The sequence below is a fragment of the Dasypus novemcinctus genome, chromosome 30 (genome assembly GCF_030445035.2).
Source record: "Dasypus novemcinctus isolate mDasNov1 chromosome 30, mDasNov1.1.hap2, whole genome shotgun sequence".
NCBI lineage: Eukaryota > Metazoa > Chordata > Mammalia > Cingulata > Dasypodidae > Dasypus > Dasypus novemcinctus.
In genome coordinates, this window is record NC_080702.1 from 27,724,589 (window position 1) to 27,748,519 (window position 23,931).

The 23,931-nt window shown below is 49.8% G+C and overlaps 1 protein-coding gene and 1 long non-coding RNA gene across 3 annotated transcripts; one reads left to right on the top strand and one right to left on the bottom strand.

Annotated features, from left to right (window-relative positions):
* Positions 1 to 13,340: 13,340 nt before the first annotated feature.
* ACP5 (acid phosphatase 5, tartrate resistant) lies at positions 13,341 to 19,304 on the bottom strand. Of its 2 annotated transcripts, none has more exons than XM_004473539.4 (6): positions 19,045 to 19,304; positions 17,751 to 17,836; positions 17,309 to 17,575; positions 16,988 to 17,115; positions 16,534 to 16,879; positions 13,341 to 16,135 (listed from the first exon to the last, which is right to left on the bottom strand). In XM_004473539.4, exons 3-6 carry the CDS (start codon positions 17,573 to 17,575, stop codon positions 15,893 to 15,895), a joined length of 984 nt encoding a protein of 327 aa, XP_004473596.1. In that variant the 5' UTR covers positions 17,751 to 17,836; positions 19,045 to 19,304; the 3' UTR covers positions 13,341 to 15,892. The 2 variants fall into 2 exon arrangements, with proteins under 2 accessions (XP_004473596.1, XP_004473595.1); XM_004473538.5 differs by lacking the exon at positions 19,045 to 19,304 and adding an exon at positions 18,900 to 19,017.
* LOC105747623 (uncharacterized) lies at positions 18,835 to 23,677 on the top strand. Its single transcript, XR_001119577.3, has 5 exons — positions 18,835 to 18,973; positions 19,574 to 19,640; positions 20,221 to 20,376; positions 21,189 to 21,404; positions 21,944 to 23,677. It is a non-coding gene; the product is annotated as an uncharacterized lncRNA (long non-coding RNA).
* Positions 23,678 to 23,931: the final 254 nt, after the last annotated feature.

Genomic DNA, 23,931 nt, shown 5'->3' on the forward strand with positions numbered 1-23,931 from the left:
CTGAATATAAATTTGGGTTGAACTGACTTTTTTTTTAAAGATTTATTTATTTATTCCTCCCCTTCCCTTCCCCCGCTGCTGTTTCTGCTGTCTGTGTTGTCTTCTCTTCTCATTTTCTCTCCTCTAGGATTCACTGGGATTTGATCCTGGGGACCTCTGATGGGGAGAGAGGTTCCCTGTCAGCTGTGCCACCTCAGTTCCTGGTCTCTGCTGTGCTTCACCTTGACTCTCCCCTTGTCTCTCTTTTGATGCATCATCATCTTGCTGCATGACTCACTTGTGTGGGCACTTGTGCTCACCCTGCCAGCACTCGTGCTGACACTGGCTAGCTGCATTTGCACGCTTTCTCTTCTTTTTCACCAGGAGCCCCAGGGATCGAACCCAGGCCCTCCCATGTGGTAGGCGGAAGCTCTATCACTTGAGCTACATTCACTTCCCAAACTGACTTCTTAATGATATTTAGTCTTCTGATCCATGAGCATGGAATGTTCTTCCAATTATTTAGGTCTTTTAAAATTTCTTTTAATAGCACTTTGTAATTTTCTGAATAAAAATGCTTTACATCCTTGGTTTAGTTTATTCCTAAATATTTGATTCTTTCAGTTGCTCTTGTAAATGGATTTTTTCCCCTAACATCCTCCTCAGCTTGCACATTACTAGTGTCTTTTAAAGTCTATTTCATCTGATGTAAGTATAGTTACTCTGGTTTTTTTTTATGGTATTACATATGTGGAATATCTTTTTTCAGCCTTTCACTTTCAGCTTATTGGTATCCTTGGGTCTAAAGTGAGTCTCTTGCAGACAGCATATAGATTGCTCATATTTTCTTATCCCTTCCACCAGTCTGTGTCTTTTGACTAGGGAGTTTAACTCATTAACATTTAATATGGGAAATGGACTTTGGCCCAGTGGTTGGGGCGTCCGTCTACCACATGGGAGGTCTGCGGTTCAAACCCCGGGCCTCCTGACCCGTGTGGAGCTGGCCCATGCGCAGTGCTGATGCGCGCAAGGAGTGCCCTGCCATGCAGGGGTGTCCCCCGTGTAGGGGAGCCCCACGCGCAAGGAGTGCGCCCCGTAAGGAGAGCCGCCCAGCGTGAAAGAAAGTGCAGCCTGCCCAGGAATGGCGCCGCCCACACTTCCCGTGCCGCTGACGACAACAGAAGTGGACAAAGAAACAAGACGCAGCAAAAAGACACAGAAAACAGACAACCAGGGGAGGGGAGGGGAATTAAATAAAGAAAAATAAATCTTTAAAAAACAAACAAACAAACAAAAACCATTTAATATATTATTGTAAAGGCAGTTCTTCTTTCACCCGTTTTGATCTTTGGGTTTTATTTGTCATATTTTATTTTCACCACATGTTTGAGACTTTTAGTAACTTTTACTGATTTAGTCTTTATTTCTGGACTCTCTTCTAAGCCTCTCTCTCTTGTCTTTTCTTTTCAGACTGTAGCACACCCTTTAGTATTTCCTGCAAGTCTGGTCTCTTATAAACTCTCTGTTTCTGTTTATCTGTGAATATTCTAAACTTGCCTTCATTTTTGAAAGACAATCTTGATATAAGTTTTTCTCTTGCAGTATCCTAAATAATCATACCCCTGCCTTCTGGCCTCCATGGTTTCTGATGAGAAATCGGCCCTTAATCTTATTCGGTATCCCTTTTATGTTGTGCATTGCTTTTCTCTTGTTGTTCTCAGAATTCTCTTTTTTCTTTGGCATTTGACATTCTGATTAGTACGTGTCTTAAGTTGGTCTATTTTTATTTATTTTGATGGGAGTATGTTGTACTTCTTGGGTGTGGAGATCAATGTCCTTCAATAGGGTTGGGAAATTTTCCACTATTATTTCTTTTTTCTTTTTTTTTTACACTTTTAAAAATTAAAGTTAATAGTTCACAAAGAGGGAAACGGACTTTGGCCCAGTGGTTAGGGCATCCGTCTACCACATGGGAGGCCCGCGGTTCAAGCCCCGGGCCTCCTTGACCCGTGTGGAGCTGGCCCACGCTCAGTGCTGATGCGCGCAAGGAGTGCCGTGCTACACAGGGGTGTCCCCCGCGTAGGGGAGCCCCACGCGCAAGGAGTACACCCGTAAGGAGAGCCGCCCAGCGCGAAGGAGGGAGCAGCCTGCCCAGGAATGGCGCCGCCCACACTTCCCGTGCCGCTGACGACAACAGAAGCGGACAAAGAAACAAGACGCAGCAAAAAGACACAGAAAACAGACAACCGGGGGAGGGGAGGGGAATTAAATAAATAAAAATAAATCTTTAAAAAAAAAAATAGTTCACAAAGAGGGGAACGGACTTGGCCCAATAGATAGGGCATCCGCCTACCACATGGGAGGTCTGCAGTTCAAACCCTGGGCCTCCTTGACCCGTGTGGAGCTGGCCCACGCGCAGTGCTGATGTGCGCAAGGAGTGCCCTGCCACGCAGGGGTGTCCCCCGCGTAGGGGAGCCCCACGCGCAAGGAGTGCACCCCGTAAGGAGAGCCGCCCAGTGCAAAAGAAAGTGCAGCCTGCCCAGGAATGGCACTGCACACACAGAGAGCTGACACAACAAGGTGACGCAACAAAAAGAAACATAGATTCCCGGTGCTGCTGATAAGGATAGAAGTGGTCACAGAAGAACACACAGTGAATGAACATGGAGAGCAGACAACTGGGGGGGAAGGGGAGAGAAATAAATAAAAAATAAATCTTCAAAAAAAAAAAACAACCAAAAAACCCATAAGAGGTTTCCATATAACCCACTCCTCACCCCCCACCCTCATCATTTTTATAAATTGTATTTTTTGAAGATATATATATATCACAAAAAATGTTATATTAAAAAATGTAAGAGATTCTTGTATACTCCCCACACCCCACCCCACTCCTCCCTCACCAGTATCCTCCCCCATCATTGTGGCACACTCATTGCACTCGGTGAACAAATTTTGGAGCACTGCTGTACCACATATTATTAATTTAAATATTCCTTCTGACCCTTTTGCCTTCTCTTCTCCTGCTGGGACACCCATGACATGTATGTTTGCATGTCTCTTGCTGTCATTTAGTTCCGTGAGACCTTGTTCATTTTTTCTTTTCTTCATCTGTTCTTTTATATGTTCACTTTGGGAGGCCGTGTCTTCAAGCTCACCAATCCTTTTTTCTACTTCCTCAAATTTGTTGTTATATGCCTCCAGTGTTTTATTTTTTAAATTTTTAAATTTTTTAAAGATTTATTTTTTAAAATTTATTTCTCTCCCCTTCCTTCCCCCACCCCCCCGCCCCCACCGAGTTGTCTGCTCTCTGTGTCCATTTACTGTGTGTTCCTCTGTGACCACTTCTATCCTTAGCAGCTGTACTGGGAATCTGTGTTTCTTTTTTTGTTGTGTTGTCTTGTGTCTTCTCTCCGTGTGGGTGCTGCCATTCCTGGGCAGGCTGCACTTTCTTCCATGCTGGGTGGCTCTCCTTACGGGGCGCACTCCTTGTGCGTGGGGCTCCCCTATGCTGGGGACATGCCTGCTGTGGCAGGGCACCCCTTGCGTGAATCAGCACTGTGCGTGGGCCAGCTCCACACGGGTCAAGGAGGCTGGGAGTTTGAACTGTGGACTTCCCATGTGGTAGGTAGGCCCTATCCACTGGGCCAAGTCTGCTTCCCTCTCCAATATTTTAAAAATTTCATTTATTGCACCTTTCTTTCTCATAAGATCTGCTCTTTTTCTATGTATGCTTTCAAATTCTTCTTCGTGCTCAGTCAATGTCTTCTTAAGATCCTTAATCTCTTTAGTCATCTCACTGAATTTATTAAGGAGGTTTGTTTGAACATTTGTTACTAGTTATCTCAACTCCTCTTTGTCATCTGGAGGCTTACCTTGTTCCTGTAACTGGGCCGTATCTTCCTCTTTCTTGGTGTGGATTGTAGTTTTTTGCTGGTGTCTTGGCATCTGGCTTACTAGATGTATTTATTCTGAGTGCAGTTTCTCTCTTTAGTTTAGGGCTTCTTGCCCTTTCTCCCTTGCTGGTTGTGTAGTAGGAGTCAAAATGGGGGCAAACGGCCTCTTTATGACTTGGTTCAAACTCTATAGCTGTTCTCAGGGTTATACTTCAGCCAGCTGAATTCACTAATCAGTACCTGAAGTCGGGGACCAATCGTCTCTTCCTCTCCTGTTTTTGGGAAACGGAGCTTCCAACTCCAGCCACAGAACAGCTCCCCAGGCGGCTTGTGCCGCCAAAACAGTACGAACACCGGCCTTCTCGGTGTGGCCTGTAATTTCCTGGAAAGGCTGGTGCAGGTGCCCATCCCTGCTGCAGGTAGGGCTGGGGCTTAGGCTAGAGCTGCAATCTGACCTGGATGGAAAGAAGCGGTCCCTACCAGCACTGTGATTTTCAGTTAGCCGGGGTTCCCCGCTCATGCCAGGGGTGGAGTTAAAATGTAGGCTACCGGCATCTTTCCTACTTGGACAGGTTCAGACTTCAGCTGTTCTTAGGATTATATTTTAGCTCGCTGATTTTACTAATCAGTAGCTGAAGTTGATGGTCAACCATCTCTTCCGCCCCTGTTTTTGGGAAGTGGCGCTTCCAATTTCAGCTGTGGAATAGCTCCCGCGGTGGCTTGTGCCTCCAGTGGAGGATGGCATGGAGCGCTCTACTCATGAGTCTTCTCTGCAGATGGGCAGTCTCCTCCTTCCATTCCTTCAAGGATGTTGCGGGATGCTCTTCTGGTCTCCTGGAGCCCCAAAGTTGCTTTGGATAGCTCTGGGTGATTACTAACTACCCTGTAGCATGAGCTGAATTTTGGAACTCCTTAAGCTGCCATCATCTTGCTGGATGTTGATTCAAACCGTTTTGATGGGATAGAGATTGATATTTTGTTTGCAAGATTAACACTGCAGACTATTCCAGAAGATCTGAGATGTCAGTCTGCTTACAAATTTGGGTATAAGCTGCATAATGGTTGCAAGGTAACTGATGAAATTTTACATCCAGTACCGAACACTGACAACTTTAGGTTAACTCCGAGAGCTACCAAACCGTGGGCCAAACGCCGCAACATCTATTCCAATATGTTAGGTTTCCTTGCTGGTGTTTCCTGGGCTATGCTGGTAGCAGGAATTTGCCAGCTTTATCAAAATGCACTAGCCTCAGCTCTCGTACATAAATTTTTCTTGGTATTTTCTAAATGGGCATGGCTAAATCCAGTGCTTTTGGAACAACCTGGAACATGCAATCTTAATTTTCCTGTGTGGGACCCAAGGTAAGCCCCAGCGATAAGCACCATGTTATGTCTATAATTACAGTAGCAGCAGAACTCCACATACTATGTGTCTATCTCAACACGGATGGCTGTGGTTAAGGAGTTTAAACAAGGCCTTGCTATCACAGATGATGTTTTGCTGAGTAAGGCAGAGTGGTCCAAACTTTTTTTTTTTAACTCAATTGCAATTTTTAATTGGAATCTCTAATATGCCTAGTTCTCTTAAACCTTACAATTCAAATATAAATACATAAAAATTATTTCTAAACTTTGTATGAAGGTATTATGACATCATGTCTTTATTTTAATTAAAACCTTCCCTGGAGAGAAAGACACCCGTTAAAAGAAGGGTTTTATTTTGCCCAAAACTTGATTTTAACATCCAAGATAATTCAGACACCAACTCAGAGGACAAAAGTTACTTACCTGGACCAAAGACCTAAAACTAGCAGTTCTTGAGTCACTGATAGACATTAAAAGCCTGTTTTTAAAGTCACGGCGACAATGGGAAACTCAAGTGCATTTCATGCAGATGGAATTAGTTTTGCAGCTCTTCTCCTCTGCTTACAAGTTAAGCCCTTAACTAATTTTTTCATGATCCTTTTTATCTTTACCTGATTAGAGGAATGTAATTATATCATTCACACCTAATCAAAGTACTGACTGATTTTGTCATTTATTTCAAATATTTGTCTGTCTATTGGTCACAATGTCATGGACATTCTAGTGACATACCCTAAGGGAATTAGCATAAATTTGTAAATGATCAGCCCTTAAGAGGAGATGTTTCAGGAACTCATCCCTAGCATTTTGAGATTTATATCATGGGGACAATTCAGAGTAATTAGATTATTTCTCTAATCAGTGAAAGTTAGTTTGGGATCACTGTCAAAGAATTCTGACCCCCAAATTCAGAATATAGTTATTTAAGATCCTATGTAAGGGAAGCAGGTGTAGCTCAGGGGTTCCAAACTTTCTGAAGCTCCAAACTTTTCCCAAAAGTACAAGTATGTGTTTTAAGGCATGTCAGACATGTTGCTCTCTTCAATGAGAAGGGTTTAATGCTAGACTAATGTAGCTTTGAATTTTCCTTTAGAATTTTCCTTCCTGTCACAAAGGATGTACTCTTTTCAGTAAACCACTTATTTTTACTTTTTCATGGTCCTGTTTACCTTCTCCAGTTTTGCCGCCTGATTTAAGCTAACTCCAACTACGTTTATAGCAACATCAATTCTATCGGCATGTGTTAGTGATGATCAAAGCTCTTAAAATCTACATGCTTGGGCAAACAGGTGAACTGTTAAAAACTGTAGTCAGTATCTTTTATCAAGAAACTAAGTATTTTCAACCAGTTTTGGAAAACTGTTTATAATTAAGACTCTATAACATAGACAAAGCTAATAAAATGTCAATATATAGCCAATTAAATGTTTCCAGTAGTTAAAATACACTATTAGCCTATCTTTTCCAAAACCCAGTTTAAAAAAAAAGATTTATTTTTAAAATTTATTTCTCTCCCCTTCCCCCCCCCCAGTTGTCTTCCCTCTGTGTCCATTCATTGTGTGTTCTTCTGTGTTCGCTTGCATTCTTGTCAGCAGCACTGGGAATCTGTGTTTCTTTTTGTTGTGTCATCTTGCTGCATCAGCTCTCCGTGTGTGCGGCGCCACTCCTGGGCAGGCTGTGCTTTTTCTCGCGGGGTGGCTATCCTTGAGGGGCACACTCCTTGCACGTGGGGGACACCCCTGCATGGCACGGCACTCCTTGCGCACATCAGCACTGCACATGGGCCAGCTGCACACTGGTCAAGGAGGCCCTGGGTTTGAACCCTGGACCTCCCATGTGGTAGGCGGACGCTCTATCCGTTGAGCCACATCCGCTTCCCAAAACCCAGTGTTAATAAAGCCCCTTCAAAAATAAAGACAAAAACAACAACAACAAAACTCCTCCAGTTGGGAGTCCTCGCCTGCTCCTCTCTTACTCAGATGAAGAAGGCTTAGGAGAAAGGATTTGGAGGGGGAGGCCAAGGGTTGTGTTCTCACCATGACAGGTTTGAGACAAACAAGGGGGAATGCGAGGTGGGCCATTGGCAAGGGGAGACTGGGGCTTGGAAGAAAGACCCAGATGTGATTTTGAGAGTCACCAGCATGTGGGAGGTTATTTGAAGTCTTGGGGACAGATACCTGGTTTCAGAGATGAGGGGCAAGAAGAGGGCTAAGCGAGGGGGCCAGGGACTTCCCAGCTTCAGAAGTTGGTGGCCGGAGGAGCCAGCAAGTGTCTCGGTACATCAGTGAAGGAGGAGGAGAAAGAAGTGGTAGCTTGTCCTGGAAACCCCCGGCAGGTGTTTCTAGATGGAGAGAGTGGTGAGCTGTGCGGAAGATGGCTGAGCTCGAGTAAGATAGAAAAGAGTTGATTGTTGACGTTGGCAAGGGCTTGGTCACCGGTGACTTTGATAAGAGGCTGCTTTATTAGAGTATTTGAAAATAATTTGTAATGAAATGTATTGCAAACGTTTCCATACCCAGCAGGGCTGCACTAGTTGACCTAGCGCCACTCTTCCCCTAGGGGGCAGTGTTCCCTTATCTCTCTGGAGTCCTTTCTCCTTGCCTGGACTCACAGTATTGGATTTCACTATTTGTATTACCGTGCAACTGGATATTTCCACTTAATGGTCAATGTGCGCACATAGAACTCTTATTTTTAGCAGCTGCAGAACTCATAGTTCAACTCTGCCACAGAATACTCAACCATCATCCCACCGATGGGCAATTCCAGGAGCTTTGCGATTTTTTGGCAGACAGAAGACGGCAATAAAAATTTTTGGACCAATATCCTAAAGACCGGAACTTTTATTGTGAAGGATAGCTTTCCAAAAATGGCATTGCTCGGCTACAAGTTGTGTATGTTTTTCGTTTTGCTTGCGATTGCCAGGTTGGTTTTATTTTCTCTTCTTTCTCCTTCCCTCTCCTCCCTGGCTTCCTTCATTCCTTCCTCTTTACCTCCTATCCTGTCTCTTTCCCTCCTCCCTTCTTTTTATTTTGGAGGTACAGTACCAGGGATTGAACCTGGGAGCACTCAACCACTGACTACACCCACTCCACTCCCTTCCTTTTTTGTTCCTTTCTCCTTTTCTCCTTCCACTCCTTTTTTCCTCCTTCCCCTCTCCCTGTCTCCTTTCCTTCCTTCCTTTCAGTTTTATTGAGCCATAATTAAAAATAATCTTCACATATTTAAACTGTAATATTTGATAATTTTTAAAGCTATGCCTATACCCACGAAACCATCACAATCAAGATAGTGAACGCATTCATTACCCCAAGGAGTTTTCCCCATGCCCCTTTGAAGTCAACTCCTTCCCCCACCCCCAGCCCCTTATCGGGCACCCACTGCTCAGTTTTCAGGTCCCATAGCTTCGTATTTTTCCGAAGGTCATATAAATGGAATCATGCAACATATAGACTTTGAGTTTGGCTTCTTTTGCTCAGCACGTTATGTCTGAGTCCCATCTGCATCGTTGCGTGTATCAGTTGTCTCTTCCTTCTTGTTATGACATTGTATAAATCACAATTTGTTTATCCTTCCAACTGTGGATGGACCTGTGGGTAGTTTCCAGCTTGGGGCAGTTATGAACTGAGCTGCTGCGAACGCGCTTACACAGATCTTTGTGAGGGCATTTGTCTATTTGGGTTTTCAAATGCTTTGTTGTGTTCACTCAGTGCCTTTTATTTTTTAAATAAAATAAATAGGGATGGGGATTGAACCCAGGACTTCGTAGGTGGAAGCCGGTGCGCAGCCACTGAGCCACCTCGGCTCCCCTGAATTGGGTCTCTTGCTTGTTTGCTTGTTGTTGTTGCTTTTTTGTTTTGTTTTGTTTTTAGGAGGCCCTGGGATTTCCCATGTGGGAAGCAGGTGCTCAACTGCTTGAGTCACATCCACTCCCCTTAGTGGTTTTTTTTTTGTCTTTTTTTAAAAAAGAGAAATAGATCACATAAAACGTTACATTAAAAAACATAAGAGGTTCCCACGTACCCCACTCCCCACTCCACCCCGCTCCTCCCACATCAACATCCCCTTTCTTCAGTGAGGCACATTCACTGCATTTGGTGAATGCACCCCGGAGCACTGCTGCACAGCAGGGACCATAGTTTACACTGTAGTTCACACTCTCCCCAAGTCCATCCAGTGGGTTATGGCAGGATATACAATGTCCTGGCATGTGTCCCTGCAGTATCATTCAGGACAACTCCAAGCCGAAAATGCACCATATCACAGCACTTCTTCTCTCTCCCTGCCCTCAGCACCTCCCGTGGCCACCGTCTCCACATCAGTGATAGAATTTCTTCCACTGCTAGAGTCACAACAGTTCTATAGTCGAATACCAGTAAGTCCCCTTAGTGTCTTTTTTTTTAAAAGATTTATTTTATTTATTTCCCCTTCCCCGTCGTCTGCTCTCTGTGTCCATTCGCTGTGTGTTCTTCTGTGTACGCTTGCATTATCTGGTGGCACTGGGAATCTGTGTCTCTTTTTGTTGCATCATCTTGCTGCATCAGCTCTCTGTGTATGCGGCGCCACTCCTGGGCAGGCTGCACTTTCTTTTCCGTTGGGCGGCTCTCCTTACGGGGCGCACTCCTTGTGCATGGGGCTCCCTTATGCGGGGGGACACCGCTGTGGGGCAGGGCACTCCTTTTGCACATCAGCACTGCACATGGGCCAGCTGCACACGGGTCAGAAGGCCCGGGGTTTGAACCGCGGACCTCCCATGTGGTAGGTGGACGCTCTATCAGTTGAGCCACGTCTGCTTCCCACCTTAGTGTCTTTTTGATGTCCTTTATCTCTTTAGCCATATTATCTTTCAACTCATTCATTTGATTTTGGAAATATGTGTGAAGCTCATTGATTAGTTGTTTCAAATCCTGTGTCCCATCTGGAGCTTTGATATATTCCTTTGCTTCGGCAATTTCTTCCATTTTCTTGATATGACTTGGAATGTTTTGCTGATGGCTAGGCATCTGATTAGGATGGTGAGTTTACTCTGATGCTCAGTTTCTCTGTCTTGCATAGACATTTAGTGGCGGGAGGCTGTGTTACTGCTGGTCCCTTTTCCCAGGTGGGAAGTAATTCTGTTCCACTCCGAGTTCTCAACAACCAGTCCCGGTCAGTAGCAAGGGTGATTGAGAAGCTCGAGGGTGCAGGGTGGGATCTCTTTAGCCCCAGCCGGCTTCCAAGGCTCAGCCCCACCCAGCCTGGAAGTTCTGTGGGTCAAAAGCTGAGTCAGCCTTAGGCTGCCGTCTGCCTCTCTCCCCTTTCCTGGGGGAGGTAGATCCCTGCAGCCCCCTTTTCTGTAGCTCCCAGCCCAGAGCCTGAGAATTCAAAATTGTCTGTAGGGTGGGGGAGGGCACTGGTAGCTGCACCTTCCACTCACAGTCTTTCTGTCCAGGTTCTTTTCCTGAGTCCCTTCTCTCTTCTGGGCATTGTCTGGCCTTCCCCTAGGATATTTTTTTCCCCAGTCCAATTCTGCCTGTCCTCTAGCAATTTTTCTGGGATGAGAGAGTCCCATGTGTTTCTACTCTGCCATCTTCCCAGAAGTCCCCTGTGAGGGCATTTATTTTCATCATCTACCATGTTTTCTTTTTTTACGATTTGTTTTATTTATTTATCTCTTCCCACCCCCTTGTTGTTTGCACTTGCCGCATCTGTTCGTCTTCTTTGTTTCTTTAGGAGGCACTGGGAACTGAACCTGGGACCTCTGACATGGGAGGGAGGTGCCTAACCACTTAAGCCACCTCTGTTCCCTGCTCTGTTGTCTCTCGCTGTGTTTTGCCTCTTGTGTCTCTTGTCACGTCATCTTGCCATGTCAGCTCCCCGCCTCTGCCCATTGCATCAGCTTGCCATCCCATGTATCCTCTTCAGGAGGCAGTGGGAACCTGTGCCCCCTGCTTTGTTGTGTCTCTCATTATGTTTTTCTTCTTGTGTCTCTTGTTGTGTCATCTTGTTGTGTCAGCTTTGCCACACTTGCCCATCATGCCAGCTCACTGTCTTCTTTAGGAGGCACTGGGAACCAAACCACAGACCTCCCGTTGGTAGGCTTAAGCCCAATTGCTTGAGTGACATCCACTTCCTTATCATGTTTTCTTTTTCTTTTTAAAGATTTATTTATTTCTCTCCCCTTCCCCACCCCCCACCCCCAACCCCACCCCAGTTGTCTGTTCTCTGTGTCCATTTGCTGCGTGTTCTTTTTTTTTGTCCACTTCTGTTGTTGTCAGTGGCATGGGAATCTGTATTTCTTTTTGTTGCGTAAGCTCTCCATGTGTGCCGCGCCATTCCTGGGCAGGCTGCACTTTCTTTCGTGCTGGGCGGCTCTTCTTACGGGGCGCACTCCTTGCATATGGGGCTCCCCTATGTGGGGAACACCCCTGCGTGGCAGGGCACTCCTTGCGCTCATCAGCACTGCGCATGGGCCAGCTACACACGGGTCAAGGAGGCCCGGGGTTTGAACCGCGGACCTCCCGTGTGGTAGACGGACGCCCTAACCACTGGGCCAGGTCCACTTCCCTACCATGTTTTCTTTTTACACGCACATAGTTGATCCCTATGAACTTTATTTTTGTAGATGATCTGAAGTAGGCTTCTGGCTTTGTCTTCTTCTGGGGAAATCAGCAAGGCAAACAACATACCCTATGCCGTGAAGCGGCAGAGCCACCTTAAACACACAGCACATTCTTATTTTTACTTTTTCTTTTCTTTTTAAAACTTTTATCTTTTCCTACGCATCACATTCTTACCTGTTCCCAAACATGCTTCTGGATCCCATCTTGTCCTGCCCAACCCCGGATGTTTTCCCGAGCCAATGCCCTACTGTTTGGATAGGAGCAAATTTTGCCACGTGGCAGGGCAAATCTCCCACGCTCCCTCTTCTGCACAGTTCTTGACCTTCGATGCCCTTTGGAGGTGGGTGTGGCTGGACTTTCAGGTGCCCCCCGCCCGCTGGTACCTGTCCCAGCACCTGGTGCGAGGGATGGCGTAGGGAGCTGAGAGATAGCGTTTTAGACAAGCTGAGGTCCCCAGGAGAGGCGCTGGGCTGTGGCTGTGAATCTGGAGGGGACGTCCCTGTCAGCGGTGGTTGAAATCAGGGGTGATTGCTTCGGAAGCGTGAGAAGAGACCTTGCACCTGGACTTGAGGCATTCTGCCGTGTTACCCGCAGTTTAGAAGGCATCTCTCTTCTAATGCCTGGGTGCTGGCTGTCATTGCCGCCCCCCACCCCTGCTGGACAGAAGCTCCCTGGCACAGGACTTGGGTAAACTTGGTGCTTGGTAGAAGCACTTGGCTGGTGTGGGTGGAGGAGGGGGTCTGGGTGCCAGTTGCTTGCCGTGTGATCTGGGATGTGTCACTTCTCCTTTCTGATTTCTGGGTCCTTCTGCTGAGAAGGGGGACGTTGAGCCGAGGGGACGTCTGAGTCAGACCCCTGCCCTCCCTGAGCCTCTGAGTCAGTGGGAAGAGGCAGGACGGGCTGTTAGCTGCCTAGTCTGTCGAGGGTCTGGCACTTCCGAGCTGTGACCTTACTTAGCCTCTCCGAGCATCTGTCACACAGTCCTCTGAGAAACGGGGGTGACAGGGGACCCCAGCCTCGCAGGTCAGGATTCGCAGTGACGATTTGGAAGCGTCACGCTTGGCTCCTTGCCATATCTCGTAAATGCCAGCCGGAATACAAGGCTGGCATTTTGCCAAGATCCCTTTGTCCCATTATAACAGTAACACGCGCATCTTGCAACAAATTCCACGATAAAGGAGCAAATGGAAGGCGCCCTTGCCCCGTCCCTCTCTCCGGAAGTAACCTCAGCTATGTTTTGTTCTAGTTGTCTTTCAGCTGGAGCCACACAGTTGGGTGCCTGCCCTGCAGCAGCTGAAGTGGCAGTTGAGGGTGGACCCTCCAGAACGGTTTCTGTGGATTGCTTTGGCCGGGTGGCTGTGGGACATGGGTGTTACCCAACTCTTCCCCAGAAGGGAACTGGGTGTTCTCCAGCTCAGGGCTCAAGCTCAGGGCAGCCACTCTGCTTTCAGAATTCCTTGTAAGAAACGGGCCCTGAAATCATTCTGCATCCAGAAGATTTTCTTTTTATAATTTTTTATTTGTTTCTAAAAGATACATAGATCACACAACACGTTACATTAAAAAACATAGGAGGTTCCCATACGCCCCACTCCCTAGATTTTCTGCATGCCAATTTGCACAGATGTTTAAAAGGCGGGGGTCCAGGTACCGCCACGGCAGTGAATGATCGAATAAGCCAGGAAGAGGCTGGTGACATAGGGTGGGAGCTCTGTGACCGTCCAAAAGAAAGACAGCCCTGCTCCTGGGAATTTATCCTGTTTATTTGATAAGCATTATCTGCACCCATAGGAAACGAACGTCTAGGGTTATTTCTTGCAGCACTGTTGGAGCATAGCAAGCACGTTGGCTAATCCAGGGGAGGCTTAGCTGGTGGCTGGCTGAATGGGTGGCCACGGCAAGGTCTTTGTGGCCACAGAAAGAGCCCAGATTTTCTCCCAAGAGCTGGCAAGGGCAGATCCTCACCCTCTGGTATAACAAGCAGAAACAGGAAGATGCAAGCTTTTGGGAAGACGGAGAGGTTTCGTATCTTGATCGTGGTGATGGCTGTATGCCAGGAGTTCTTAACCCTTCTTGTTCCATGGACCCCTTTGCCAGTCAGGTGAAAACCACAGACCCTTTACTGAGTCCACACTAGACTGGGTATTATTTAGTAGATACATCACTCTCGCACCAACCCATCCCCACAAGAATCATGTTGTGTTTTTAAAAACTTCAATTCAAGCTCATGGACCCCTGGCTAAGAACCCTTGCTTATGCATTTGTCAGATTCGTCTAACTGTATCTTAAAATGTGGCAGTTGTTCCTTAGTGAAGTTGATCTTTTTAAAAAGCAAGGTTCATTAACAGCTCTGAAACAGACATCTGAACATGACTGAAAAGGGGAAATGTTAGAATGTGCATATGGTAACAGAATAAACATTTAAAAAAATTCCATGGGGGAGCGGATGTGGCTCAAGCGGTTGAGCTTCTGCTTCCCACAAATGAGGTCCCAGGTTTAATTCCTGGTTCCTGGTGCCTCAAAAAAAAAAAAAAATCCATAGAATGGAAAAATCACTACAAAAACAGTGAACCCTAAGTTAAACCATGGACTATAGTCAATAGTGCAATTATAAAATTATTACCACACTGTCGATGTGGGAGGAGTGGGGGGTATGGGGAGTGGGGTATATGGGAACCTCTTATATTTTTTAATGTAACATTTTGTGTGATCTACGTATCTTTAAAAAAAGATAATAAAAAATAAAGGGTAATAGGGAAAAAATAATACAACCACCTATGATTTTATTTCTATAGAAATGTTCCCTTATGGTTTTAAAAATGAAATTTGGATGGATTGTATGCTGAGTGAATATATCTTAATAAAGTGCTTAACAGTGAGAAAAATTATAAAAAATATGCTTTCATCAATTATAACCAATGTTCCACACCAATGCAAAATGTTAATATAGGGTGGTGTATGTGAATCCTGTATTTTATGCATGATTGTTTTCTAAACCCACAACCTCTCCAATTAAGAAAAAAGGAAAACCCAGCAAGGTGACTTGTATGTATATGTTACCATAATAAAAAAACGTTATATATATGATAGGGTTCATTGCAAAGAATAAGAAAGGAAGGTAGAGATCCGTGGGAAAGCAAGGGGAGAAAAACATTCACATTTGCTTTCATTTGCACAAACAAGTACAGGAAGGAAACACAAGACATTAACAAAAAGTTGTTTCATTTTCAGACAGGGGGGAGGAAATGCAGTGAACTGGGACAGGGAGGAGGGGGAAATGTTTCACCTTTTTATAAACAGATTTTGGAACCATCTAAATGTTTTACTGATTCCACCTTCCAATGAACAACAACAACAACAAAAAAAACATGTTCTGAGAGGAACCATCTAAGAATGGAAGGAGAAAGAGCCATGCACAAGTATGTGGCAATTGTGTTGCTTTGGTTGTAAAAAACGGGGACAGGGTTTGATAAGGGAGGCAGTGGAGGAAACAAAACAATACAACGGTTACCCCATAACCCAGGGAAAGAAGGGGGGCCCTTGGGGGGCGGGGCACAGACCTGGCCTGGGAGGAAGAGATGCTTTGTGCTGCCCCCTTCTTGCTGCGCGGTTTTACTGAGAATGGTATCTATGTAGGAGGCCAGTTGGTTATGAAATGCGAGCAGTGTCCAACACAGATGATACAACTGGGCAGTGAGATGAGGACAGGGGTGCTCACGGCACACTTCGGGTGCTGGCAATTTTATTTTTTTATTGAACGGCGGCAACGGAGGGATGCTTGATTCAGGAGGAAGCTTTCCCCTCTGCCCCCCCCCCACCACCCACCACTCAGGTGTGGCACTCCCCCCGGCGCGTGTCTGTGCCTCTTTCACCTACGCAGGTGTCTGAGACATCACAGCCACAGGGTCCCCCCGGTTCGTCTGCTTTAGTCCCCCCTTCTGCTCTGCCCCCCCCATGACAGAACCAAGGAGAAGCCTTGCTCGTGGATGGGGGTCCCAGCAGGGCTGGCCCACTGTGCCTCGGGCCTCAGGGCAGGTCCCTCGCTGCGACTCAGGGTCTGGCTCTCCTTGGCAGGCTGGTCTTGAACAGGGATTTGCCCGAGGCCTCGATGTAAGTGACGGTCATTTCCTTGGGGCCCACCTCTATGTAGGCGAAGCCCCCCAGCGAGTCCTCCACCCCGTAGTGGAAGCGCAGGTAACCGGCGGGAACCTTGCGCTGGTGCTGCGTCGAGGGGTCCATGAAATTCCCAGCTCCGCTCAGCACGTAGCCTATGCCGTTTTCGTCCTGCAGGTACTGCGGCGGGGAGAAGGGACAAAGGGTGGGTGGCGCCGCCAGCCCCGCCAGAAGGCTGATCGCCGGTTCCGTATGCACCTTGGGTCCAGGGTCAGGCCCATCACTGACCACCTCTGGGATGAGACATCTAACCCCTGTGTGCCTCAGTTTCCCCGCCCATAGTAGCAGTATATTAACAGTTCCTTCTTCCCAGCTCGAGCCCTGAATATGCAATGGGCAACTGGCTGCTGCGTTTTCCCCAGAAAGAGTATAGAGTTTGAGGAAGAATGTTAGCTTTTGGAAGGCCACGGGATGTCCTCCGAATGGTGCCAGCGCTGTGGCACGCTGGCTGGGGAGGGGGTCTCCACCCTCCTGGGCTCCCCACCCCCTGCCCCGTCCACCCCCTGCAGCCCCCTCACCTGCAGATTGTGGTCGTGGCCGCACAGGTAGGCGGTGACCCTGTACGTGGCCAGCAGCGGCTGCAGCTGCTTGACGAGGCAGTGGGTGGGCCCGTGCTCGGCCACGGACCACACGGGGTAGTGGCCAGCCACCAGCACGTAGTCCTCCCTGGCCGCCGCCAGCTGCTTCCTGAGCCAGGCCAGCTGTGTGCGCGCAAGCCCCAGGTCCCGGGGCCTCTCGGGCTGCTGGCTGAGGAAGTCATCGGAGTTGCCACACAGGGTCACCGTGTCCAGCATAAAGATGGCCACAGACACGTTGGTCCGGGGAACCTTGAAGCGCAGGCGATAGAAGGGGCTGGGGAAGTTCCTGCAGTCCGGGGAAAAAGGAACAGAGACCATGAGTGGCCATCTGGGGCCAGCTGGGTCTGCGGCCTTCTGGTCTACCCAGGGCCAGGAGGGGCCGGGGACAGCTCACCAGCGCTTGGAGATCTTGGAGTAGGCTATTTGGGCAGTGACGTTGCCAAGATGATCGTGATTGCCGGCCAGCACGTACCAGGGCACGTTGCGGAGCGGGCGGGCGGAGAAGACGGACTCAAAGGTTTCCTACAACAGGAGAAAGTGTCTCCCATCCCAGAATCCGGGGCCTGCCCTCGTGTGTCCCCGCACTGCGCCATGCGCAGGGGCGGGGGACGCGCGAGTCCTCCAGTGCCTCAGGCCCCCTTGTCTGCTTTGCGCTGCCCTTTCCGGCTTCTCCCCACTCCCCTGCTCCCCCCCGGGGGACCCTCCTGGCGCCCACCTGGAATCTCTTGTCGCTGGCATCCTGCACGCCGGTGAAGTAGAAGTTGTCTCCCAGCGACAGGATAAAGTCTGCGCCCATCGTCTGCGCCGTCCTCGCCATCTCCTTGGCGCTGGCCACCTCGCGGGCCGTGTGGTAAGGGGCGTTGGGGACCCCTCCCCAGTCTCCCACGGCCATGAAGCGCAGGGCGGGGGCCGCACCCTCTGCCAGGGGGAGCCCCAGGAAGGCTTGCAGGCACAGAGTCAGCAGCGCCATCCGTGCGTCCATCTGGTAAAGAGATGTGTGTCCGGGGAGGAGGCGGGCGCGGCTTGGTGGGGACCCGGGGGTGCCCGAGTTCTCAGGGTGCCAAGGCCAGAGCTGGCTGGGAGGGACAGTGGGTGGGTGGAGGTGCAGTGAGGGCTTGAAGGGGGACCTGTGCGGGGACCCCCTGCCCAGCACTCACCCTGGAAGCGGGCACCAGCCCGTCAGCAGCGGGGGGTCTCCAAGAGGCAGATGAGCTCCGGGGCAGAGAGCACGAGGCTTTATTCCCTGGGGCGGAAGTGGGTGGTCAGTGAGGGTGATGCGAATTCTCCACTGAGTGTCCCAGAAAACCTTCCCCAGGTCACGTGAAGTGGTACTTCCCCAGCGCCGCACGCGGGACGCGGGAGCCGGGGTCTGCGCGCACAGGCGGGCTCGGCCTGCGTGCCCGTCCCGGCCGTGTTCCGCGCTGCCCGTGGACGCGCGTGTCAGCTGTCGTGGGTGTGCAAAGTGTCCCGTGGCCCCGTGCTCGCGCCACGCCACTGCCTTCCCCGAGGACGCGCCTGCCCGCGCGCGTTTGGATGCCCGCGTGGACGTGGCAGGGCGGGTGCGTGCTGTGTGCGGGAGAATCCCGCGTCTGCGCGGGCGGAGTCCGCAGGGCTCCCCCGCGCATCCGCGACGTGTGTCTGGGTTCTCGCGTGGGGCTCTGTGCGTATCTGCGAGACACCGGGAGGTGCGGGTCCCGTGGTGCGTGCCCGGGGCGCACCGCGGGCGGCTGAGGTGGAGCAGTTGTGTGTCTGGGACGTGACGTGTGTCGGGCCACATCTGCGCGTGGGAGGCTGTGTCCCCCGGTGGGGGCCCCCCCACAGCAGCCGCCTTTCTTTTCCAGGAAGTCCTGCCCGCGCTCCTCCCTCCCCCACGTTCCCAGGCTGGAGGCAGCTGTGATCTGTCACGTGCTGTCTGCCTGTTGACCTTGGTACCCTCAGGCCCTGCGGTGACCCCGCCAGCCGCCTCCGGAGGCCCCGCCCCTCGGCCCGTCCGACCTGCTCCACTCGTCCCCGCCTCCCTCCTCCGCGCCTTGCAGGGCGGGGACACGTCCCCCTGCGCCCCGGCGCCTCGGCTCCCCGCGAGCGCGCAGGGAGGGGGGCGGACCCCTCGTTTAACCCCGAGGCCCAGAGAGGGGCGGTGATTCCCCCCGGGTCCCCCAGCGCGCAGGACCCTCCGCGTCCCCGCTCCCCTCCAGCCGGGGGGACGCGAAGGAAGGAAGTGGGTCACGAGGGCAGGCGGGGACCCCTCCCTCGAGGCCCGGGCGCCGAGGGCCGCGGGGTTCCCCGCCCGCGGCTGCGCGTCTCACCTGCCGTCGGCGGGGCTGGGGGCGCGGGCGGCCGCGGTCAAGGTCGGCGGGGCGCTCGGGCCCGACTGGCCCAGGTGAGAACCCGCGAAGGGAGGCCGCGCCCCCTGCCCCGGGACTCGGCCTCCTGCCCCCGCGCGCCTCCTACCTGCCCCCGCGGGCCGCGCCCCGGAGTCCCGCGCGGTGGCCCCCACGCCGCCACGCTTCTCGGGGCGCGCGTCCCTCGTTCGCAAAACGGGGACGCGAACCCCCGGAGTGGCACGCCGGCCCGGGGGCCCGGTTTCGTCCCCCTCCCCACGCCAGCCGGGCGGGCCCACAGCCCTCGGGTCGCCGTCCTGGGTGGGGCCACCCAAAGCAAACTGGGCGGGGTCCCGGGCCAGGCTTCGGGGAGGAAGTCTTGCCTTCTCCACTCTCAGTTTCCTGGTCTTGAGAATGGGTACTTTAGAAAGGTCAAGGGTAGCACAGCTGATAGGATGATATATTTGAAAGAGGCTCCAGAGGGTGTCATGGCAGAGTTGTGCATTCATCGCTTCAGCATTTTCATTAAAGGAAAAAAAAAAAAGGGGGTTCAAATGGGAAACGCTATGCTGTATTTATGTTACTACAACTGAGGGGGTAATAATTTAAAAATCTCCCTGTCGAAAGAATTCCAGTGTCAGTAGGTATTTTCTCCGCAGGAGCTGGAGCGTACCCTTCTCCGGCTGTGAATATGGATTGGACTCAGACACTCATCCGAAGAATAAAGTAAGGGGCAGGGAGAGGGAAGAAGAGATGAGATGTGGGGGCATTTTTGGGACTTGGAGTTGCCCTGAATGATATTGCAGGGACAGATGCCGGACATTGTATGTCCTGCCATCACCCACTGAATGGACTGGGGGAGAGTGGAAGCTACAATGTAAACTATTATCCATGCCGTGCAGCAGTGCTCCAAAATGTGTTCCCCAAATGCAACGAATATATCACATATCACGCTGATGAAAGAGGTTGTTGATGTGGGAGGAGTGGGGGGTGGGAGGTATGTGGGAACCGCTTATATTTTTGTAACATTTTGTATGATCTATGTATCTTTAAAAAAGAAAAAGATTTTAAAAAAAGGGGCTTTTCAGTGGAGACGGCGGGCAGCCCCCGCCTTACCCAGGAGATCAAGGTCAAAGTTACTCGTGCTCAGTCTTCCTTATTACGTGCCCCTGATCTGATAAGAGGGGCACCCGGCCTCTGTGATCTTACCCCAGACCCATAACCGCGGTCTAATCATGGGAGAAACAGCAGATACAGTCAAACTGGGCGGCATTCTGCAAAAGGCCTAACCAGTCCTCTTTCACAGTGTCAAGGTCCTGAGAAGACTGAGGAACTGTTAGAGGCAGGAGACCGAGGGAAACAGGAGCACTAAATGCCGTGTGGGATCCTGGACGCTGGCCAGGAAAAGGTCATCATGAAATCCTCATAAAACCTGGCGTGTTCCAGAAGAGCGATGCCCAAGGTTATTTTCTCAGTTGTGAAAAATATTTTGTGGTTTATGTAAGCTGTTGACAATAGGGGAAGCTGGGTGTGAGATCACCAGAGCTCCCTGCACCGTTTTTGCTATTTTTTTTCCCTGTCAATCTACGATTATGACAAAATGAAAATACTTTAAAGTGGGCATGATCCAAGAAACTTAAAAATGCAAGCCGTCAACATTTGTACGTGCCTGCTCTAGGCTCCGTATTCACAGCAGGGAACGAGAGGGACAAACATTTTTTTCTGTTCTGGTGGAGGCTGGCATTGTAGAGGAATTTACATTCTACCTATTAATTATGCACCCTATTTTGACAGGGGGGAGGGGAGGCATTCCCTTTGCATTTGTCTATTTTTATATACTGTTGGAATTTCGTCTTGAAAAGCTCATTGGTTATTTTACCAGTGAAATAAACACCGAATTCCTCCTCCTATATCTATAGTAAAAAGGCCAACAGATGGGACAGACTTCCACCCCACATTCAGGGCAGGGGTTGTTTTTTTTGGGGGGGGGCAAGAGGGGGAATGAAATTAGGATTAGGGACAATTTAATCCCTGCTGTTTTCTTTCTTGCACCAAAAAGAGGAAACAAATCGATGTGAAGCAGTTACATTTGCTTCTTCATGTGGTGGGTACGGAGGGTGTTTAGGGACTCTCTCCTGTGCTTTCCTGTATCATTTATTTCCTGGATACGTATCATTTTTTTGGAACCATACAATATGTCACACAAGATATTTGGTTCATGGTAACGCGATCGCGCAGCACGTGTCCTTTTGTGCCTGTCTCGCTTCGCCCCAGGTTCATCCGTGTTGTCATCGGCTTCACGACGTCACGTCTTCTTACATCTGCGTTTTTTAAATGAAACAAGACGAAAGCGTGTGCACGCGATTAAATAAGCCACCCCTTGCGAGGCAAGGCAGGCGCGTGTGGATCCTTTCACCGTGTGTTTGTGGCGACCTCGTGGGCTCAGAAAACGCTCTTCTCCCCTGAAGCTGTCATCTGCTGGTCTCCTGTGTAGGTGGATCAGGATTGTGCTCACTGCCTCCTCCCTTCCCCTCCACCCTTCCTCTCCCAGGACAGGGGTAGATCTCGAGTTGGTCTCCTTTGTCTTGGCCCTGGGCTCGCCTCTCTCCCTTTTCCTCTGGAGCCCAGGCACCTGCTGAGCTCAGGACCTTTGCACACACTGACCCACCTGCCTGGAGCATCTTCCTTTCCCGGAAACCTGCCTGGCTCCTTCCCCGTGCATTCTGGTCTCTTATCTCTAATGCACCCCCACCTCTGCCTGACCTCTATCCTGCTGCCGTTTTCTCTCCCCCTTATCACTCCGCGACAAACCACAAGCTTATCTTGTCTTCTGTATGTCTTGAGAATAACCTCCGCAGAGACAACAATTTTCTGTCTTGTTCCAGGCTGTTTGCCTGGCCTCTAAAATCGGGAGCACAGACAGTGACTGCTCAGTCATTATTTTTTTTTCTCTTCCCGTCTGAGTAAGCGGCTTTCCCCCCACCCTGCTGGCCTCACCCCTTGATTGGATTGGACCGTCCTCTTTACAGGTTCATCCCATCGTGTTGCTGTCCTTGTTTGAACATCTGTCCAGGGCACACCTGTCAGAGAGAAGATTGGATTCGGCATCTCTCCTCCCGTTTTGGTCACCGTGCTCAGTCACATTTAGGTCAGGCGTTTCCAAGCCAAGGACGACGGTACTGGCTGTTTCCGTCCACTGACTGCCTCCCACCCCCCCATATCTTCTTGCCATTGAGTTCCCGCTTAAACGCCACCTCCGTGAACCACCCTGGCACTCTGCCTCAATAGCCTGGCACCCACTGCCCAGTCTCTGGTGCCCCCCCAAGCAGCCTCCCACCCCACCATCCCAACCGAGAGCTTCTGTGAAGGCAGGATTCGGGACAACCAGTGTTTGCTCATTGCTTGCTGCGAGGGTGTGTGTGTGACGTAAGCGTGAATTCTGATGTGGATGGCTTAGTGAAGGGAGGTGGGTGCCCAGTGGGTAGCTGTGGTGTGACGAGAGCTGGAGGTGGGAGGCTGGTGGCTGGTGTTGGGAGGTGGGGGCCAGGGGCCCAGGTGTGTGGATCAGATCTGCAGGGCGACTGGTTTGGAGGAATGAGTCTGAGCTGTGTTTTTAAAAAGACCAGTCTTGAGCAGATGGAGCTCAGTGGTTGAGGGCCTGCCTCCCATGTATGAGGTCCTGGGTTCAATTCCTGGTACTTCCTAAAAAAAAAAAAGACCAGCTGGAAAAGGTCGAGTCAAAATATTTTCTAGGGAAGCGGATTTGGCTCAACTGATAGAGTGCCTGCCTACCATATGGGAGGTCCAGGGTTCAAATCCAGGGTCTCCTGACCTGTGTGGTGAGCTGGCCCACGTGCAGTGCTGATGCGCATAAAGAATGCTGTGCCACACAGGGGTGTCCCCCATGTAGGGGAGCCCCACTTGCAAGGAGTGCGCCCCGTAAGGAGAGCCACCCAGCGTGAAAACAAGTGCAGCCTGCCCAGGAGTGGCGCCGCACACACGGAGAGCTGACACAACAAGATGACGCAACAAAAGGAGACACAGATTCTGGTGTTGCTGGAAAGAATGGAAGTGGACACAGAAGAACACACAGCGAATGGACACAGAGAGCAGATTCCAGGGGGGTGGGGGGAGAGAAATAAATAAAAAATAAATCTTTTTAAAAAAGGTTATTTATTTCTATGTCTATGTCTCAATCTATATCATCTATCTCTAAATATCTATAACTATAAATTATCTATAACTATAAATTATCTATAACTATAGATCTATAGATCTATCATCTATCCATCCATCCATCATCTATTTTTCTCCCTATATTATCCATCCATTCATCCATGTATCCATCTGTCATCCATCTATTCATCTATCCATCTATCATCTATCCATCCATCCATCCATCATCTATCCATCCTTTATCCTTCCTTCATCCATCCATCCATTCATCATCCATTCATCCATTTATCCATTTGTCATCCATCTATCCATTTATCTAGCCATCATCCATCCAAAATTTATCTTTCTCTGCCTATCTCTATCATCTATCTTCTTTTTTTAAAAAAGACTTATTTTGTTTTTTCTCTCCCCTTCCCCCTGTCCCAGTTGTCTGTTCTCTGTGTCCATTTGCTGCGTGTTCTTCTTTTTCTCTGCTTCGGTTGTTGTCAGCGGCACAGGAATCTGTGTTTCTTTTTGTTGCGTCATCTTGCTACGTCAATTCTCTGTGTGTGCGGCACCATTCCTGGGCAGGCTGCACTTTCTTTTGCGCTGGGCGGCTCTCCTTAAGGGGCACATTCCTTGCGTGTGGGGCTCCCCTACGCGGGGGACACCCCTGCGTGGCAGGGCACTCCTTGCGCGCATCAGCACTGCACATGGGCCAGCTCCACACGGGTCAAGGAAGTCCTGGGTTTGAACCGTGGACCTCCCATGTGGTAGACGGACGCCCTAACCACTGGGCCAAGTCTGCTTCCCATCTATCATCTATCTTCAATCATCTTTCTGTACCTGTCCATTTTTCTAC

Coding starts and splice junctions, on each gene's coding strand:
- ACP5 (XM_004473539.4), bottom strand. CDS start 17,575: ATGGACGCACGGATGGCGCTGCTGACTCTGTGCCTGCAAGCCTTCCTG. Junction 17,116..17,308: donor CCAGCGACAAGAGATTCCAG/GTGGGCGCCAGG, acceptor CTCCTGTTGTAG/GAAACCTTTGAGTCCGTCTT. Junction 16,880..16,987: donor TCCAAGATCTCCAAGCGCTG/GTGAGCTGTCCC, acceptor CCCGGACTGCAG/GAACTTCCCCAGCCCCTTCT.